The sequence below is a fragment of the Saccoglossus kowalevskii genome, chromosome 2, assembly GCF_978046115.1.
Source record: "Saccoglossus kowalevskii chromosome 2, keSacKowa6.1, whole genome shotgun sequence".
Taxonomy (NCBI): domain Eukaryota; kingdom Metazoa; phylum Hemichordata; class Enteropneusta; family Harrimaniidae; genus Saccoglossus; species Saccoglossus kowalevskii.
Window position 1 is genome coordinate 28,266,617 of NC_140642.1, and position 22,625 is coordinate 28,289,241.

The 22,625-nt window shown below is 34.8% G+C and overlaps 1 protein-coding gene across 1 annotated transcript; it reads left to right on the forward strand.

Annotated features, from left to right (window-relative positions):
- The first annotated feature begins 476 nt into the window (after positions 1-476).
- Positions 477-19,179, forward strand: LOC100377912 (mitochondrial basic amino acids transporter-like). Its single transcript, XM_002732575.4, has 4 exons — positions 477-1,065; positions 13,343-13,386; positions 13,892-13,975; positions 14,952-19,179. Exons 1-4 carry the CDS (start codon positions 1,032-1,034, stop codon positions 15,696-15,698), a joined length of 909 nt encoding a protein of 302 aa, XP_002732621.3. The 5' UTR covers positions 477-1,031; the 3' UTR covers positions 15,699-19,179.
- Positions 19,180-22,625: the final 3,446 nt, after the last annotated feature.

Genomic DNA, 22,625 nt, shown 5'->3' on the forward strand with positions numbered 1-22,625 from the left:
TTTCCATCATTACAATTTTCCCCATCCTGTTTTATTCCCTTTGCAGTAAGTTGTTCTCCATAGAACGCTATATATATTCGTGTGATGTATAGTACAACAGACCATACTTTGTGTGCGAAATTTAAAAAAACAACAACATCATATAACACTCTCAAATGAAGGTGTTGCGACAGCCTATATATTATTGATTTCTCGTGTATCAGATGTCCCAGAACCCTGTGTTATAAAGAAACTGCGGGTACACAAATCCAGTAATCAATGGACCACGGTTGAAATTATAGCAACTATGTGCCAAGTAAACAACTGGGCGGACCCTGCAAATTACATTTCCTATGACGCACTGGTGAAATCCCTGGGATTGCATTGCGGAGCCTCGCTTTAGGCAGGCATTATGCTCGAGTCTATATATTACATGTAAATTCCTGTTATTATTTTATTTCTGCCAAAATGAGATTAATATTTGTCCTTGTCACTTTTGACAAGTACGGATTTTAGATTGACAGTTCTTTTAATTGTTGGCAACAAATTATGACGTCTTGTAAGTCAGCCGAGCATCGACGTAGATTTCACGTGATGTTGGTAATGACGCACTTGATCATGTTTACAAATTCCAAAATAGGACGCCACCAAGTGGTACCTAATTATCATAAATTATATCCGTTTACAGCACGCACAGTACAGATGATCAACGTGGTACACAGACGGAGGTCAACAGATGTATTCATCCGCTGTCTAAATTAATCGTATTTTGACAATACCGCAGTCCGCGAATTTCAATTTCGTTTTCACGCTAAATATATTTCGGCGGTGCTAGGACATTCCAAATTTTAAAAATAGTCGATCTGCGTTCCAGGTAGAACACCGTGACATTACGACCGTCTGAGAAAAATCGTCACCGGTTGTTTTATGAATTATATCAGTGTACCATCAGTAACCTCTGTACATGGTATATCATATTTGGGTTATCTACATGAAGTACAGTTTCTTAGATTAGGCTGTATTGTCGTTGCCGCCAAGATCAAGTCAAAGACATGGCGTTGGATTTTATCGGTGGTTGCCTCGGAGGTGAGTTTGGTTTCTTGGTTAGTTCGCAAGTTGTTTTAGTGGACATTGTTTCAGACATGTGCTGAATTATTCGGGGCTATGTAGTTACTATAACTTTTTTCATCGAAAGCTTCGATTATCAACTTGAACATGTGATGATTGTGACGTGTCCATAATGTTTTCTTTTTTCAATGCTGGTGGCATTTCCTGTCCGGTAGAACACTCTGCGTCACAGACAACATTGCGTGTATCTGAGCCACCAATCACGTAATAGCTATGAGAACACGCCTCTCTACACACCCTCAGCCTACATGAGCGGTACATTTTTTTTTAATTCGTTCGCAGGCATTTCGCCTAATAAATAGGAAAAATAACTTATCATAAGATTTTTGTTTCAGTACGAGTACTGAGATTTTGACACTTTCACCTGTAATGTGTATATTAAAACATTATTTCCTAGAAAACAAATGGCATTCAATGGGAATTTCCCAATAATTCTAGACAAGCATAAGTACTTGCCTTGTATTCCTATAACAAATAGCATTCAATGGGAATTTCCCAATAATTCTAGACAAGCATAAGTACTTGCCTTATATTCCTATAACAAATAGCATTCAATGGGAATTTCCCAATAATTCTAGACAAGCATAAGTACTTGCCTTGTATTCCTATAACTTCATATGATATATTCACCATAGTTAACTGAATGAATGCATGTATGTTTGACCTGTGTTTTCCACGAAAAAGTAGTCTGGTAACCTAAACCATATACGTGTACCGGTAACTGGGTTGTGTAAACGACAGTTGTAGAATAAAACCATTTCGTAGAAATCAAGGAAATGTAATCATCTGTTTTAATAGTAGCCATTAAATAATAGTGATAAACCAACCTATGTTTACTAAATGTAGTAGTTATAGTAGTGGTGAAGTTAGATTTGGTAAGTCATTAAAGCCAGTCAAAAAAAAAAACTAGGTCTGAATGAGATATCGCATGGTGTGGATACTGCAGAATATCACTGTTGCTTATATGATAATTATTATATAATCCCCTGGTATACTAAAACCATCAGCAGTCATTACTGCAGATGTGTGTCCACCAACGTCACACATAATTAGATTTATTTTTCGGAGTAGTACGTAGGATTTCTCTGTCATTTCGACATTTGGAGTTAATCATGCAATAACAAGATCATCACCTGATATGACTTGTTTGTAGAGCTGTTGATACTTGTACAGTCATTGGCTGTATTATCCAATCACCTTTGGTTTATAATGTCAGGTGACAACCTGCTGATTCTAGTCTATGGCCAACTGATTGGTCAATGCAATACTTCAGTTTATCCTGGTGTAATGTAAAAATGAATGCATAATTAAATATTACTAAATAAAGCTTGAAGAATGTGTAAACTTTAAAAATAATTTATTTTTATAATAATAAAAATAATGAAGTTAAAAATCACCATATAAACAATTAAGAAAATTCAAAAATTGTGACGACACCACATGTTCCATAGCAGTCTACCAGGGACAACAGACATTATCAATATTACCGAGCGAATGTACTAGTGTAAACAAAAAATAAACTAAAATGGTTTCCTCCACTGAATTTGATCAAAGGTTGAAATATATCATGTAGAATGCTTTATTTTCGCTTGGAATTTATTTTCGCTATTTTCGCTGAAGAGATGATTCCGTGAAAATAAAATCCAGCTAATATACCTTTTTTTCTATATTTCACATTCAACTCATCAAAAATCAGTGAAAATAAATTCCATAAAGAATGCCAAAAAAGCCCTTTCAGCGAAAATTAATTCCAGCGAAAATAAAGTATTCCACAGTATTTAATCCTCATCTGGTCAAGTCAATGTAAAATTACTTGGAGCTGGCAGGATGAAGGGTAAATAAACATCGAACTATGTTTTTGTATGATGTAAATTGCTTAAAGCCAAAACACATGCACATTATTAAAAAATATTATTAATAAATATAGATTAAAAACACTCAATATGCCCAATATGGGATATAACAAAAAAAAGTGAAAACAAGTTACACATTTGATGACTAATGAGGAAAACATAAAATCCCTGATATCCGAGTTTTACCTAATATTGATGTGTTTGGATAAAAATATTTAATAGTAATATTTTAATTAATCATTATTTATTAATATTTAATCAATATAGTCATAATAATAATCAAGTTAGCAACAGGGGTAAATTGTGTTAAAATTTGAATTGTGATTCAGATATTCTCTAAATTTACAAAGTACGCTACTTGAACAACCTATAGGCAGTTGCACTGTTACGTCATATGTTTACATTTTTGCCAACCAGCATAAGAAAGTGTCACTCGCTGATCAATACAGGCTCGCGATCTGCTGCAATAGCATTGCCTATAATCTGTTTCATTAATATCAACATATTTATAATACCAAGTACATTACTTGGGGTTTGGAACTACGGTGACATGATACCAAGATTCCGATTCAATCTCGCTCTCACATAAGCATTCTAACTCAGAAAAATGCGAATGCGCATGCCCAAGGTAATTAGGATACTGGGATGTCCAGGTGGATCAAAATAGCTGCTCACGATATGACGGATTACGATAACCTTATTTTCTGTACATTTTCGATGTATTAAATTTTTTCACTATGAATGTGGTAATTCATGTTTTATTGATTATTACAAACCGCCTATTTCATGTTTGAAGGTCGTAGCATCAGTCTCCCTATCTACGAGATGAGACTTGAATGGGATCTTGACATGATGTCACCATACATAGTGGGCAGATAAGAGAAAAATTGTGCAAATGGTGATAAAAGTACCAAATTTGGCATAGTGACTTGTAAGGGGATACTTAAAAAATCCACCCGATTGGCCACTCAAAATTCCAAGATGGCGGCCATTTTTCAAGATGGCCGCCAGATGGGACTCCAGATAAGGGTTTTTCGTACTTACAGGAATGTACTTGGTCAATTGGAGTGATCTTGGTGTCAATATATATGGTTTTCGATATACTGAATTAAATTTTTCTAGCTTTACAATCTTCAGAGTACCAGTTGTACCAGAAAATGACAAATTAATAACAGAATACACATATTCAATTTATTTAATTTTTTTTTATTTTTAAGGTTTGTTACTTTATAACATAGTAAACTTTTAAAGGATCAGTCGACTGAAATAATGACACCAAAAAGAAAAAACAATTACTGACCATATTACATATTATTTATGTAAAATTATGTTAAAGTGTGCCAATAACATTTCAATTAAGTGAACATTACATGTCAATGGCTATGGTTTATAACATGCTCAATTCCCTTTTCCCTAGTTTTACAACCTTAACAATAATAACAGTAACAATAATAATAACAAAATACAACAATTCAAATAGTAAAACACCTTAAAACTAGCGTCTTTACATGTAATAGCATTATGCAAACTTTAAATAATTAGGAATTTTGTCCTATTCCTTACTGCTCACACATGCAACTACAGAGAGCAGTGCAGGAGAGTCCTGAGCGAAAACATTTGCATCTCCGGTTGCAGCCTTTCTTGCAAGAGCATTTGGTCAGTTCCTGACAGACTTTTGCGACTGGTGGAAGAGTTGACCAACAGACTTGCCATGTCTCTCCTGTCCATGTCCATCCCCAGGCATCAGGGCTGTTGATTTGAGGGTTTTGAATTGTTGCCTGACCCCAGATGATTCCAACCTGGTAGGCAGCATGCTTTGCATGTTCCATGAGGGCAGCTCTGGTTGGCGGAATTGAGTCATATGACCTCTGTTTGCCTTGTTCACACCGGCAGCAGCACTGGATCTGTCATACATGAGAACAACAAAGTTCTTTAGCTTCTGAAGCAGGTATGTAATGGAAATCTTGAGCTTCAACCTGAGCTTGCTCAGAGTCAACCTGAGCTCCAACTTGAGCTCCACCCTGAGCTCCAACTTGAGCTCCACCCTGAGCTCCAACTTGAGCTCCACCCTGAGCTTCAACTTGAGCTTGGGAAATTTTTTACAGCAAAAACTCAAAACGAAGTTGGAGCGGCAACACTGAGCTCCAACCTGAGCATCTAAGATCAAATCAGCTGGGTTGAAATCACCCATTAAAGCAAGCGAAAGAAACATACTCACCAGCGGACAAAAATTAAAAAAAATTAAATCCACCAGCCAAATCTACCTTTCCATGAAAACATGGGTGCCATGCCACCCTGGGCTTTAACTTGAGCTTGGAATAGTGTTTACAGCAGTTTGAAGCTCAAAACAAAGTTGGGGTGCCGAGAATCTAAAATCAAATCAGCTTTTGAATGTGTTGAAGTCACACATTAAAGCAGTTGTTCCACACGTATGGAACATGTTTCCTGTTTTTATTCTAATCTTTATTTCTGCTGTTATAATTTATTTTATTCTGAAAAGAAAAATGACTTATCCAAAAATTGATTGATTTTTTTAAAAATAATAATAATAAACTTTATTGCATCCTTAGAAATACAATTTTTCTATCAGTCAACAGCAATAAAGTAATAAAATGAAGTTGAGTTAGTTAATAATAAGATAAAAGTAAAACCGGTACGTAGTAAATGAAAGTTATATACAAGTACGTATAGTAACGAGTTTATAAAGAAATTTCATTTATGATTTCAAAAGATCTGTAAATATACTTCCCTACTTGTTTAATTATATCTTGGTTATTATTGCTCATCAGAAATATAAATGTTTTTTGTTTATTATCTATTTCTTTAGTGAGTTCAATATTTTCCTTCATTTCATCTCGATAATTGTTGTAGAGATGACAATTCATGAAGAAATGTAATTTATTATTATGTAATTGATCTTCAGTTTTATTATTTAACAGAAACAACGACGATGGAAAGGTCAATGGATGTGTATTTATTATCTATTTCAAATAAATGTATTGTATTTGATGAAAGTGCATGGATTGGTCCCTTTAGCCAGTCTATTTTGTTTCTGCCCATCCCATCAACAACGTCAATCTGGATATGTCTAGCTGTAAAAGATAGACGGCACCAGTGGCGGATCCAGCAAAATGTATTGGGGGGGAGGGGGGTCAAAGCTTCGCTTAAAATTTACGGAGTGTAAATCGCAGAGAAGCTATGCATAATCCAGATGCATTTTCATGCATTGGGGGGGGGGGGCATGCCCCCCCTCTGGATCCGCCACTGGACAGCACCGATAAAACATTTTTTAAATATGTGATGTCATAATTTAAAGCTTGGCAGCAGGCAGAGCACTTCCGGTTGTCCAACCATTTTAACCCTTCTAACAGCTTACTTTTTAAACCAACACAAAAATTAGCATATCTATAAGCAAAGGGATATATTCATAGATATTTGAAGGCAGGTAATTTAAGTGAATTTGATTATCTACCCCAAATTATACAAAACAAAAACTAAAATTTTGCAAAGCTTGATGGGTAAAAACCAGGCTTGACTATGCCCTGGTTTGTTTGATTACAAGCTATATTAAGACCAAACATAAACTCAAGGTCTAACACGTATCTCTACACCCAAAACAGACTTTTGACATGTTCTTTCTTTTTTATTCAATATACCACAGCCCCTCTATACAAGATAGAGCTGGGGACTGTGAATATACTCAAGCCGCAAATTATTCTGTATTGTTGCATTTTAATTCTTTATACTGGTACCCTAAAATTTGTTGAGTAAATGACAGATAAAGCCGACTATTTAGTGATTAGTCATCTTAGATTGTTTAAACATAAACAAAAAAGGTAAAACATTAGAGACAAAAACATCTCAAAAGCACAACAAAACTATAAATATCATAGTAATACATTGACAGAAAGGTGAAGGGAATATTGTACTTCATAATAATAATAATAGTCTTTATTGAAGTCATATCCTAAAAATGGACATAGATCTAAGTACGATAAAGCATGGTTGTCATTCCATGTTAGAAACATTCAAAATAAAAAAAGATGATACATGCATTTTGTTGTGTTGTTTGGCATTTAGGAGGTGGGTGGGAGACAATAATGTTTTTGGAAAAACATGTACCGAAAAAAATTGACAACAGAGACCACAACATTTCTCAGCATACCATGCAGATTATACATCTTACCATTATTTTGTGGTGAAACAGTCGTTTCTATGCATTTTGTTTTACTACTGGGCGCTCATGAATATAAACACCACATAATACAGATATTGATGTCAACGTAGCTTGTAAAAGTAAGATATTTTACGGGTTTGAGTGATTAGTAAACAATGGCTACAGCGTTTACCAGTACTGTGAATCTTTAAAGTGGTTCCCTTTCACTTAGCGAGATTTATTTTCAACATAATATTTCAAGAAATGTATTCGGTCTTATGTACGTGTGTGGCAATTGCTGAATTGGAAACATAATATTCAACTTCAACCGTGCTGATGTAATCTTATAGATGCTCAGGTTGGAGCTCAGTGTAGGTGCCCCAACTTTGTTTGAGCTTCTGCTGTAAACAATTTCCCAAGCTCAAGTTGAAGCTCAGGGTGGAACTCAGGTTGACTCTGAGCAAGCTCAGGTTGAAGCTCAAGATTGCCATCACATACCTCTCTGAAGGTCACAATCAGACACTTCACCTAGGCAGTGTTTCATGAAGGTGTCAGACACTTCCCTGCAGACATCCAATGTCAGCCATGCTGATTTTTTTCCTCTACCACGGAAAGCAGAGACAACATCACACCCAGTGAAAGCATGAAAGTATACCATCCCACTGGATTTCTTGGGCCCTATTGCAGAAACAACATCATGGACTGGAATCCACCTAGCATTGGTGCCTTGACCAAAAGCAATCCACATGCTTTCAAGACCAAGCTCCTGCAGGAATGGCAGTGATGACACTGCTATTACGACCACATCAGTGTCATTGGCTTTTATGATAAGAGACTTGCTACCTTCAAGGGTTGCGTTCCTGGCATGCACAAACATTCTAGTATCAGCTTCTTCATGAGAACATGGGGCCACACCATCCCAGGACTCCCTTCTGTTGCTTATGGCATCAACTCCTTTTGTCACAATAACAGTGTTTTCTGTGTCAGTCTCGCACATTTTCTCTGCAAGATAATGAAACAGCTCTGTCTTGTTGCTATCATCCCGCAGAAAATTTCTCCAGTTTGTTGGGGTCTTGGTTGTTTCTGTCACTCTTCGCCTAATACCTTGCCCTCTTTTCAACCTAGTCACTGACTTCAGACTTGATGTCTTGTATACATCAAATACTATGTCCACTCGCTTGTATTTGGCGCCGTACAATTTGAGCTTGGGAACAATATCTTCTCTGGCACATTCACCAAACATCTTTGAGCTCCTCGGGCGTTGACAAGGGCTGAGCCATCAATGATGATAGTACTTCCATCTGGTTCTATGTCTGGTAGGGTAACTTTTGATTGAAGTATGTCAACAAGCTGTGGCTTCTGAAACATATGAAGTTTGCCACTGTCACTGAGAGAGGCTGGTTTACGCTTGAGAGTCACCATGCAACATTTGGTGCTTTTATCACCTTTTGCACAATTTCTGTGCAAAATTGTTGTTATCTGCCCCACTAACAGTACTATGCGCGTTGCAAACCCCAAGTAATGTACCTCTGATAATACATATATATTTAATAACTAAAGCAGAAAACAACAGCGTTATTTTAATTTCAAATTTGAATGACTGGTTCTTACCAACCAGTCACTGTGCACACGCACATGTGCAGAATAAGTATGATGACCTGTACGTCATTGGTTATTTTGATTAACAGTTTTTGTCACCAGACATACAGTTGTAATAGTCATTGTCAGATCGAATGTGGTTAGCAAACTAATGAGATGCAATGTGCACTCTTGTAGGTTGTGGGGATTTTTAGAACTCCAGTTATGTAACTAGTTTGGCTACACAACCCTCTGGAAATTAAATTATTAATTTTTTTGCCAAAAAGTCATTTTGGAGATGTAATGCCCATACAGTCAGGTGACATCGGCAAACTCGTGATGCGAGGTGCACAAATGTCAGACTAGATTTTTGAACGATTAATCATATATGTGTTCGTGTCAATGCGATGTCTGTGTATGGTCATATTCATCCACAAATCGCAGGATCAGCTTAAATTCATACTGCACTTCCTCATTGTCTGGTCATATACTTAAAGGTCATTTTTATTTGCGTAATTCCGTAATTTTAATAAATAAAAAAAACATAATTCTGGGCGCTGTGTATTCTTTTGTACTTCATACAAAGACTATATCCAATTTATAATCGATAGTAAGAGCACACACAATGTCAAGATGCACAGAATGTTAGACATATTATTAAGCCAACATCTGTGTGTTCTGAAAACCACACGAGATTTTAGCAGCCGATCCTGAACATATTGAACGATTGGATTTTTATGATGACATCTGTAATTAATTCAGTATGGTGAATGACAAGTCTTGTACTTTATCTGTGTCATGCACAAGACATATTATTAAGCCAACAATTGTGTGTTCTGAAAACTGCTATTGAGATTTTAGCTGCCGATCCTGAACATATTGAACGATTGGATTTTTATGATGACATCTGTAATTAATTCAGTATGGTGAATGACAAGTCTTGTACTTTATCTGTGTCATGCACAAGACATATTATTAAGCCAACAATTGTGTGTTCTGAAAACCGCTATTGAGATTTTAGCTGCCGATCCTGAACATATTGAACGATTGGATTTTTATGATGACATCTGTAATTAATTCAGTATAATAATTTTATTCAACACGAAAAACATACTACAGAAGTTGTTTTTATGGTTGTATAAACAAAAGAAAAGAAAACAGAACAAAAAATTTAGAAACAAATAAGAACAAGATAAAACTAGAAACTCAGTATGGTGGATGACAAGTCTTGTACTTTATCTGTGTCATGCATAATACTGATAAGAAGTGAGTCAATATGTCTTGTTTGAACCTTTGAACAGATAGTTCATGAGCCAAACAAATTTTTATAATGGCAAGGTTGTAATTGCAGCTACAATGGCATAGATGAGAATGGGCTGAGAATGAGTTATGTTTCTAAACCTGCCACAGTAACATTACATTACATTAAGTTACATTCTCAGTTTGCAAATCTGTGCGGTACCATCCCCTGACCAAAAAAATATACACCATCAAACGTTAAGATGAAGTGATGAGTGATGAAAAATTAACGACAGAATAAGAATATAGGGGACATGAATAAATTATTCAAATGAAGACAACGCCATGTTTGTTTTTTTCTTGTTCTTGTTGTCTCCCGGGGATTGTCAATTTTTTCCAACTTGTATTGTAGTTTATGTAGCACGTTTACGTAAGTAATAAATCCTTATTTGCTACCATCATTCAGTCTATTTTCTGTACGTGTGTTGAAATTTTAATCAAGTTTTCTTGTAACATGTTGCCAACTTCAACTCGTCTTCTTGTGGTTGAAAACAAAAATGAATACCATTTCCCTATAAATGAGTGTCATAACATGAGTGACACGGTTACAATGTAAAAAAAAAACTTCAACTTTTCTGAAGTGGTCCTTGAGTATAAGCCCACCCTTTACTTTTGCTGATTTTATATGTTCAGGCCCATGAACCTATGATCAGGGAAGTACGGTAAATTGTTCTCCTGAATTGAGCTATATTTGTAATTATTAAACATACATTTATTGATTAAAAGACTTATTTTTTTCTTCAGGTTAGTTAAAGTGCCTTTGAAATGCCTGCTACCTTCTCGCCTAAAATTGGTTATTTTTTTTTTATCAATATTATTAATTTTTATGTTTCTAAGCAAAAAGTGTTTTTTTAAGTGAAAAAATGGACTTGAAACTCAGTTTACAGCAACTTTAATTTTTTGTATTTTAAAACGAGGCTCCTCATTAGCTTCTCATTTGCATACAGAAATATCCCTATGGCTTATGTAGGGGAACTTGCATTGCTGATACATTTATATAAGGCACATATCTTATTCAATTTTCTTGTCTTTGACTAAATTTCCACTCATGTACTTGTTTGTTTTAGAAGAATGGACCAGAATGAACTGAAAACATCAAGTTTATCACGTATAGGTTCAGTAAAACTTCAGTTAGATGCGAAATATGTCACCATCATAATTATGACATCATCATGGGTGTTACAAATAGATTTTGTTGAAACTTAGTACATACATTGGACATCATTGTCATCCAGTTTTGAATGAAATTATTGCTAGCATGCTTAATCCTTTGAGTGTTGTAATTTTTCCCACTAACCTTTCGGTGCAACATTTTCTTTTTATTTTATACATTGTATCAGAGGTGCACATTACTTGGGGTTTGCAACTACGGTGACATGATGCCAAGATCCCGTTTCAATCTCACTCTCGCATAAGCGTTCCAACTCAGAAAAATGCGAATGTGCATGCCCAAGGTAACTGGGATACTGGGATTTCCAGGTGGATCAAAATAGCTGCTCATGATATGACGGATTACGATTAACTACTAGTATATTTCTGTACATTTTTTCACTATGAATGTGGTAATACATGTTTTATTACAAACTGCCTGTGTCATGTCAGAAGGTTGTAGCATCAGTCTATTTTTAACAAATATTTGTGTCATTTTGGGATTAATTCTACATGTGAGATACTACAAAATGCTCTCATAAATTTAGTAAATTTAACATTCAACTCTTTAAACCATATGTATAGTTGTCGTTCCTATTTGGAACACTGCCCTCAACGATATTTGATATTATGCAGTGACACATGGGTGGTGATGTACCATATGTCATATTGATGTGTGTCTTATTCCACCAATACTTTGATTGGAATGCAGTTTAGTACACGGAAACAATTTCGGTGCTAGTCCACACATAGTACTTTGCATGATAATCTGTTTTAACATTTTCTTTGTGTATGTTTACATAAATTCATTGAAAAAATATAACATGTTTGCCGTTAGTGTAAATTAATATACCTGGTATGATGATAGTTTCTAATTCTGTTTGCTCAAAAGAACTGAAACTTGTTACATGCATACTGTGCGTTTGATTCAATCACAAATATTAGTATGACAACAGTTTGATCAAATTAATTGCAAATTGGTACATGCAAACTGCTTGTGTAGTTGCACAACTGTTCTTTTAAAATTATTCTTAAATATAATTAGCTAATATGCACAATTAATTGTTTTTAGCATGTTCTTTGTGTCTCTGTATGTTCACCTTTGCCAATCATTGTGCATTTATTATGCCAATTCCTCACCAATATAAACTTGTATTCACTGTCGATGAAACCAAACAACGACACACACTATGGTGCATTCCCATGGTAAATGGAATGCAAAGTCTTGGGTTTTTTGTCAGTTAAACTATAACGTGATATAAGATGGTAGAATCAGTTACTTTGATTTGAACTTGATGCGAGTTGTTGTTACAGGGATACTAATTGATAGATTCAGCTCCTTTGCACCCCAATGAAATTATTCAATTTAATTAATGTCCAGTACAGCTTTTCCTCACACAATTATGCACAGGTTTGTACGGACAGCCATGGAAGATCAGCTTCAGTGAAACTGTGGGAATCAGACGATGTGCGCGTTTCTGTAGATTTGCATTTAATAAGAGTATCTTACAGTCTATACATGGTAATTAGCTGAATTTGAATACGATTCATAAGTTATATATTCTATTTCATAATGACTGTTTACTCAAATGGATTGAAACTTTGTATATTACATTACATTGCATTCAAATCAGTTTTCCATTACTAACATTACCAACAACACAAGCTTCTGACATGTTTGGCTCTTCACATGTCTTGCGTCATGCAAATATCTTGTGAATTGCACATGACGTTTGTTTGTTTGTTTGTTTTTTAGCAAGGACAAAATGATCAAATAAATGCGTGTACTTATTTAGTCATAGCAAGAAAACAAAAGTAGATTAGCTAGCATACAATGATACGAACATCCTGTGCAACTCACAGCTCAATCACTATGATCAAAAGTGATAACAAATCTGTTTTCATTACTCAGAAATGTAAAAAACCATAATATTGAAATTGTTCTTAGACAAAACGTATATGTATGCACTACCATATTTACTTATATCTGAGCTGTCAGGTGATGGATAGGTTGTTATAGTAACGTACTTAGACTTTTAGCATCTTGGTGACTTTCCTAAATCGCAGATTAATTTTCAACATGTTTTACCCCTGTTGCTACTTTGATCGTTTTATACAAATTCACTTTTCATGAAAAGCTAAAAATTGTATTCTGTTTGTATTTAGATAATGTGAGTTAAACATGTTTTTATCTTTTTAGGGAGTGCTGGTGTTATTGTAGGACATCCGTTTGACACTGTGAAAGTAAGTATGCTGAGTCTGTGTAGTGGGGGGGTGGGTGTGATAGGATGGAATGGGATGGGATGAAATGGTGTGTGTGTGTGGGGGGGGGGGGGTTAGGTCAGAACCACCCAAGGACATACCTGAATAGCAATGGTATAACCCAGTCAGAATGATTACCTAGAGGCAGTTTTGTTTTTATTCATGTTCTTGCTTATTTCTCACTATTATATCGTCTGATTCAGTTTAAACTTTGCACATAAGTACTATAATCATAAGTAATACCATAGATTTGTATAATTGATGGTCATTTTGTAATTGTGTCCGGAATCATTTCCTGTGGATGAAGATAACTTCAGCCAAATTTACACCCAGTCTTCTTGATCACTACTAATAGTGGAATACAGAATAAATAATAATGGTATAAACCACCCACAGCATATTCCATGAGATTTTGACCAGTTACAAACAGTAGTCACACAAGCGACATTCCATAATTATAAAATGTTTTGTTATTGCTTCTTTTCAGGTGCGTTTACAAATACAAGGGGCAAGTAATGCAAAGTATAAAGGAACGTTTCATTGTTTTTCTCTGATCATAAAAAAAGAATCGGTAAGTCCATATTCTTTATTTGTACGATGTTTGGGCATAGTCTGAAAACATGGACATGGATTGTCCTAAGTGCACGCAGCATTTAAATTTCACACATGCATCACACATCTTTGGTGACATATGCATGTATAATCATTTCATGATCTAGTCAAGTTAGCCAAGTGACGAGCATATTTGTACCGTCAAAATTAAGCCTTTTTTCGCGAATGGATGTATTTTGTTCAAACTTTGTACATAAATTGGACATTAGGAAACTTGATACTTTTTATTCAAAATGGCCAAATGGCAGCTATTTTGTTTACGGTAAATGCATGCTGTTCCAGAACCATATCTCTGACATGTCTTGACATTATACATCATGTCACACATTAACATTCATTTGTTTCAATATATTCAGTGGCAGGTCACCTGCAGTGCATCATATGTTGTCCCATAGAGTTGGCCAAGACTAGGTGAAAGTAGACGTTACTTTCAGTCTGTCACACATTAACATTCATTTGTGCAAGGGAATATGCCTAGACGCTATGAGCATCCAACTATTGCCAGTAACTTATAGCGGGTGCAGTGGCAGGTGGCCTGCAGTGCATCGTATGTTGTTCCATGGTGTTGGCCAAGGCAAGAATGCAAATACAAGACCAAGGTGAAAGTAGACGTCGCCTTTAGTGTGTCACACAATAACTTATCGAGTTCAAACTTCATGATATATCAGAGAGATGCACATGCTTTCCTTTCGTGATCCAAATGAAGATAGACGAAATACAGCTATTTAAGGCCAAATTCTATCAAAGTTGCTCATTTTCATCATCATTCTGCGACCGGATCTCAGTTGTGCATGGACAGATGCTATATAACATACAACTGTGACAGGCAAGGCTGGGAGAATGTTTTGTGTTAAATTATTATGTAAAACAGGATGATGAAATTTCTGTTCAGTTCTTAATTATTTTATCATTATTATTGTGTTTTTGCATTGTAGGTATTTGGTTTATACAAAGGAATGGCATCTCCTTTGGCGGGTCTAACTTTTATCAATGCCATTGTGTTTGGAGTACAAGGGAATATGCTTAGACGCTTTGAGCATCCAACTATTGCCAGTAACTTCATAGCGGGTGCAGTGGCAGGTGGCCTGCAGTGCATCATATGTTGTCCCATGGAGTTGGCCAAGACCAGAATGCAAATACAAGGCCAAGGTGAAAGTAGACGTTACTTTCAGTCTACTCAGCACGATTACAAAGGTTCCATCGATTGCATTAAGAAGATCTACCATCAAGAAGGAATAAAAGGCTGCTACCGAGGGATGGTCCCAACACTCCTCCGAGAAATTCCGAGTTTTGGTGTCTATTTTGCTGCATATGAGTTCTTTTGTTCAAACTTTGAGAAACGAAGCACAACTGAGCATCTGGGATTAGTACAACTATTGTTAGCAGGTGGTTTTAGTGGTATGTGTTCTTGGATGTCTACATATCCTGTCGATGTGATCAAGTCACGCTTACAAGCAGATGGAATGCATCATACCAACAAATACAGTGGAATTATTGATTGCATTGTGAAGAGCTACAAGGAACCAGGTAGTGGAGGGGTAAAGGTGTTTTTTCGTGGACTTAATTCTACACTGCTTAGAGCATTTCCTGTTAATGCGGCAACTTTCACAGTTGTCACCTTGTTTTTGAGGTATGCCAGACCAAAGTCATCACAGCCTAGTGGAGAATCTTTACTGTTGTAGATAAAGTTTGAATTTACTGTCATCGAATTGCACTCATCTCGCTGCAAAACTCAAATTGAATCCTTACTTATGGGTACCAAAAATGGCACAGAATTTTGCAACTGACTGAATGCTGCCTTTTCAACTAATCAGTTCGTGATGTGAAGCATTCCTCATGGAATTGGTTGGCTCTTTATGACATGTTTTTTGTTTTGTTTGGTCTATTCCCTTTGAAGTTTATTTGACAACTTGTAAAATCTGTTGCCAAGTAAGCATTGATTACCAACTTACTTCTTACTTTCTAAGTAAGTTGTGTTGAATGTGTTCCACAATATGATTCAAAACTCTTTGTATGATGGAACTTTTGGTTCTTTAGGTTCTGACACACTACTAATTTTTGTTGGTGTCGTGGACCATTTTACTACACATATAAGAATGTCGCTGCTTTAATTGAAACATCACTAAAATAAGAGAAGTGACATTAGTGTCTGGGAATTTGAGTTTGCAATGGATGAGCGTCTTCAAGAAAATGTTTTCCCGCATATGTATTTTTTACAGACTTTTTCATTCCTTAAAAAATGGCTTAGCTAGTGGTCATGGAAGTTTGCAAATACATATAAACGTATGATATTCAAATTATAGCTCTTTTTGTAAGTCTTATTTTCATCTTTATTGATTTATCCTCAATTGTTTTGCTGATAGGTCAGACGACCCAAAATACAAAAAATGTCTCTTAATATGCATAATTTGTATGCAAATATATAATTTGTATTTTAATCCTAATTGTGGAATATTTTTTGAAACCCAAATGAATCACACCATGTGCTTTGTGTGTTGTTTGTAAATTTTTTTTTTTCATTGAAATGTTAAAGTATTAAGGTCAAAGGTGGGATGAGTGTTTTTTAATATTTCATCATATCATTGTTATATGCATTTGTAACATAATCTATCAAGTTCTGTGCAACCCTTGGTTTTATAATTTATTTTTCTAAATAAAGTGTGTAATTTTTTGTTGTTACATAATAGTACTTGCATAAACATACTTGCAATTTGTAGTTGCTATACATGACATGGTGCCGAGTGTTACAGCTCATACTTATGACAGAAGACGCACAATATAATGTGTCTTTAATAATTTAATAAATTGAGTGTTATTTACTAATCTATTCTGCATTCAGAATTAAACTATTAATTATATTAATTAATGATATATTAATTTAAAAAACTAATAATATTTGCTTGATATTGCTTCTTGATAAACACAATAAGGGTATCGATGATCACGCTTATGTCTTCAATTTACTGTGAAGTGCAAGCTCAAGATGTTTTCACTATTTGGTCTAATGAATACTATGAGGTTATTACGAGGATACCAAAAAGTATGCACAGAAACGGTACAGCGGAAGTATCGACTGACGCTCAGCAGAGGTTGATGCCACGGCGTACTGTCTCAGTGCATACTTTGTGGTATCTTCGTAATAACCTTATTATTATACATCTTTTTCAAGCATATGTCATAGGAATGCCGAATTCAAAGAACAGGATCAGTGAACTTCTTTGTGTCCGGTGAGTGCTTTCGCACGTAATCATTCCATATTTGGATTTCCTTATATGGTAGAATACCCTGTAAAATACAGTAAAATTATGGCATGCTGTAACTTATGATGTTACGGTGACAGATGTATAATAATGCTGTTTATTGTCAAACTTTTTCATTTCATGTTTTTTAGATGTGCTTGGGCCAATCACATTCAGACTTCATACATAACGCATTTCAGAAGACGTATGAATGTCTATTCATTTCAGGGTCCATTTCAAGATGGCCCAAATGCCCTTTTGTGCTAAAAATTCATCATAATCATGCATTTCCGCAAATCCAAGAACCAGATCTCAGGTCAGATTTTGGTCAACTATACAATGGACATTATGAAAGCTTGGTGCATGTCATTGTTATAGTGATTGGATTCAAAATGGACGACTGGTGATCATTTTGTTCAACAGGTGCTGTTTCAGAGCAGAGTCTCTGACATGCCTCGTCAAACAAACTGTCCAATTAAATGATACATCATATCAAACATATTAACATGCGCATGTTTCCAGTTCTGATTCAATAGGGACTGTGTCGTAACATAACATGACTTGTATATTTTATTGTATTTCATTGAGAGTTATTGACAAACTATGTAAATTTCTATTATACAAGGAAATAATGTTGACAAATCTATCTATTTGTTCCTGTTCAAGGGCTTGTAGTAAATATTTTGACACAATGACACAAAATCTAGAGCTCTGATTGGGTGAATCATCATTGATTCAATTACATTTCATGCTCAGTGAATAATGAATGATATGGTATGAAAACAATGCAATGATTTATGTTTTTATCTGTGTACAGTTTTAAATGAAGCGTGTTTATAGCTTACTGTGAGTATATCAAGTTTATTCTTCTATTTTTGACATTATGTCCAAGTCGCTATTTAATTCCTAATTCACAACCATGTTTACAATGGTGTGGAACAATTATGTCTTCAATGAAAGACTGCTATATAGTGAATTATATTGTGTTAAGTCTTTATAGATGTGATTGTTTTTCTCTCAGGTGTACTTGTGATGATACTTACTTCATGAATGAGTCTGTCATATGAACCAATAGAAAACAGAATTCACTTTAAGTTTATTCATACATTTACAATCTGTAAAACTGGTAATCTTTATTTTACTTGCATTATCTTAGCAATTTTTTTTGACAAAGTCAACATAATTGCCTCAAATATTTTTCCTTTGTAACTCCAAATATGGTAAATTTTTCATACAATTCACTCAACAGATGGAATCTGATTTATTACTTCTGCAGGCTGCAGAAAGTTGTAATCACTATATTTAGTATTTAGTATAGATACCAATTGGCTTTATTACTCATGAATGACATTGTCATGACAATACCATTTGGCGTCATTACCCACAATGCCTTTAATTGTTGCCATGGCAAAATTGTGCAGTTCCACTCCCTTCCATCTTCTGAGCAACCTCTGAATTGATATTTCATTAAATTAGTGGTTCCACTCTGATATAAATGATGTATATTGCAATATTTGGCTATCCTTGTCTAATGGTAATAATTTTAATATAAGGAGCTGCTTGGTTACCATAGCAATACCCCCATTTAGACTGCAGCTTTATAAGTCTGTGTCCAGACTAACTCCATTTGTATGGTCAGTTTTCTTTACTGACACTTAAAGATGGGTGATGATATGACAGCCTTTCTCAATTCACTGTGCTGCTTTAGCAGTCTCCAAAGAATGATTGTATATCGCTCCCATCACTGTTAATTTTACATATCATTTTCAGTTTACGATTTTTAAATTATGTCTTGTTTTCCTGTCATAGTATGTATTTGTTGTATTGGTTTGTATGCCTTTGCAGTGTTCTTTAGTTTTTTGCTTTAAATGTACATGTTGGTCTATTATTTTGTCTTGATTAAAGATTTGTTATTCCAGTACAACATACCGGAAATTTTTTCCATATTTACTTGTATGTCATAATTCACTAAATACAAATGATTTAGACTTGTGCTGAAACCTGTATCCTATACCCCACTAGTCATTAATGTATAAACCTATGTCAATTTCATTCTCTCCCCCAGCAAGGTTGATATGACCTTTATCTATGGTCTGCCCAAAAGCAGACCAGAACTTTGAGACAATTTACACAAAATTCTTTCCAGATAAATTGGTTCAGAATCAGGCATTATTAGATGTACAGCTGAGTAGAGGCATCAATATTGGCACTAAATTTTACAAATCTGGAAATGGACTGTAACAGCCTCGCTCAATATTCAAGTAATTACCATCCTAGCAATCTAAATATTTTTAAGTCAAATAATTTGGTCAAAAAATAGGGTAAAGATTATGTATTCACCTGTTTACCTATTGCATTCAAACTTCACATACTAGTAAAACACAATACATAACATATATTGATAGACGCAATTTTACAACGAAAGGGCGTCTTTCTGAATAAAAAAAATTATACTTTTTGACCACAAAAATGTACTTAACATGTACAGATCCAAAAACAGATTTGATGTGCATTCGTGATGCAGCACATATTTTTAGCCCTTTTTTAACCAAAATAGGCACTTTTACCCCGAAAAACATGCACATACATAATTAAAAGTATATATGCATCTCTTCCTTCACATTTCGAAGTGCATGTAAAAAGGTAACTGTTTCAAACATACGAAAAATGACAAACTAGCAATTAAATATTGTAAATTTAAATTAAATTGAATTAAAAATTGTAACTTTTTCAAAAGTGCAAAATGTCAAAAATGAATTTATTTCAAACATGTTAACAAAGTGTTTACAATAGTTTCATTTTTGAACTTGCACATTTTTCCATTTTTGAAACTTGCATTGTCACCTTTGAAACACATTTGTGACATAAAAATTTTGTATTTTTGAAATGTCTTTGCACTCAAATTGCTTGCACAATACACCATTCCTATAAATCGCGCCCTCTAGTGGCAAAGCGTTAGTGATACGAAAGCCATTCAAATCGTCCACAACTTTTCGGTTTGTACTCGTTCATCAATGAAGATCATGTTTTGATCATGATAAAATTTACTACGCGCTAAACGACGGACAACTACACAACCAAACACAGTGGACGATTTGGTAGCGGGATAGTTTTTTAGCATGAAAAATGTAAACATCTATAATCCGAATAAATTTTACAAGAACCTATACAATCTATATATGTTTAGAAAGTTCTTGACTTGTACTTATCTATTATTAATATTTTGTGAACATTGTGTTTGTTTTAGCGTCACGTGATTCTGAAAATCGGCGCGGCTGATAATTTACTAACGTGAATACATTTTTAAATGTCAGCTCTACGGTTATTCATGCAACCAAAAACTTTACACTGTTTTGAAGCAAGGGTCATGTAGTTTAAATCCGTATTTCTATTTTGTACATTAAGTTTGTTTTTACTTTCTGAAAATCACAAATTTCTAGCACGTTTTTGGTGTTAAAGTTAGTGTATACCGGTGGTTTGCGCGAGGTTTGTGAAAAAAACGCAATAGAATTTCGCAAATATGTAAAAATACGGATATGAAGCCAACATATTCAAGAGTAAGAAAAACCAAACGGCGACATCATAGCGCTACTCACTGAAACGCTATTTAAAATTAGGTCAACGGCCGGGTAATTGCCAGAAATCGAACACCGAGAAATCGTCACTTTTATGATTTTAAACTTCAATCAAGGTTAACTCCCGTTTTAGCAGCAACAATTACATGGGTTGGTAGTAAATAAATTACCTTGAAGGTTGTTCTCAGGAAAAATCAGGAAAAAATGTATGTCTGTGAAATAACTATCTACCATAGTTCAAGTACCAGACTATGTAATCCAAGAACGCGCCTAAACAAGATTTATGCATATTGCAATGGCCCCTATACTCTTAGGCTACCTCTCCATCATAATATTTCCCAGCGTCCAAATCACAAATATATGTTTATCAATATGAGCAAGAACCATGCACCAGAGATTTTCTAAATGAAAGCAGACTGGCTTACGGTTTTGACCAAAAGTAATCGTAAAAGCAGAAAAAAAACATAGAGTTGTTCTGTAATCTCGTCAATGTGAAAGCTAATTGGCTTAGCTTCGAACGATTGTAATGTACAGTCTGAGCTGATGACTATCTGAAATTTTCAAAATAATCGGACAAGGGAAGTTTAAGCTATGACAGCCAGAAAAATATACCGCCATATTTGCTAAATTGCATAAGGGATTGGTCAGTTACTTCGGCCTAGGGGGGTCGGTGGATCAGTAAGGGGGTACCCTATTTTTGATTTTGCGAATAGGGGGGGTCACCCTGTTTTTGATATCATGAATGGGGGTCACCATGTTTTCCTGGATTCACACATGTGCTTATGCATATATTTAAAAAAAAGTATTTCAGAACAAAAGATAAAAAAGTTAATCGTACAAATGTGTTCTTAATAATAACTATTACCTATAATTTGTTGATGCAAAAAATGTTATAGGCTAAATATTTTGGGGTTGAGGTTGCCAAATAACTAACAGATTATGCAATGCGGCTAGAACCCCAATTATACAGTTAAATTTTAAGCACATCCCAAGTCCATGTGCTGCTGATATCAGATTATTTTATTTAAAGTCTGAAATCACCATTGTATAAAATATTTTACTGAATTTATCCAATTATAACAGAAGACGGAAAGACAACACAGCAATTACTACAAAAAGCAGTGACAGTTTTTGTTCAGCAAATCAAAAAAGTTAAATTTGTGAAATTGTTGATATATAAATTAAAATAAATAATGAATAAATAAATAAATATTTTAAATATGCATATTTTGCTATATAAAATACCAAAATCCAACACAAATTTAAAGTTTCTTTTGTTTTCATAAGCACAGATTGTGCTTCCGGTGTAAAGCATTCCTGGTCTATAAGATATGAAAGATATTTTAAATCCAAATTAGTTTTCAAAGAGTTCAAACCGCTAGATTCAAATCCTCTTTTCCTATCTTATAAGGGCGTTTATTTAGCGAGTACTCCACAGCTTTGCTTTTATTTACTATCTTTAGCAGAATAGATTTCCCTCCTTCCTGCAGCCTTTTCTGTAGTCATTTTTTGGTATTATGCTTTCCCTTCCCTCCTAAGGTCTATTAAATGCAAACACTAAAGATTATGTCAAAATTATGGCAAACCATGATATTTTCAATGCACATATAATACATTTTGTAATCATGTCAGAGCCAAAACTGTTAATGTTTCTTTTTTTCATGATGGGGGTGGGGAGGGGGTCAGCATGTTTTAAAATATAATGTTGGGGGTGGGTCACCCACTTTTTTTATTTGATAGGGGGTGTGTCAACTGAGATTTACAGCTGGCAAAATGGAATCTGCCGACCCCCCCC

Bases quoted from the DNA above. Each gene is read 5' to 3' on its own strand.
- LOC100377912 (XM_002732575.4), top strand. From the start codon at position 1,032: ATGGCGTTGGATTTTATCGGTGGTTGCCTCGGAG. The intron at 1,066-13,342 runs GTGAGTTTGGTT...TTATCTTTTTAG, and splicing joins TATCGGTGGTTGCCTCGGAG to GGAGTGCTGGTGTTATTGTA. The intron at 13,387-13,891 runs GTAAGTATGCTG...GCTTCTTTTCAG, and splicing joins ATCCGTTTGACACTGTGAAA to GTGCGTTTACAAATACAAGG.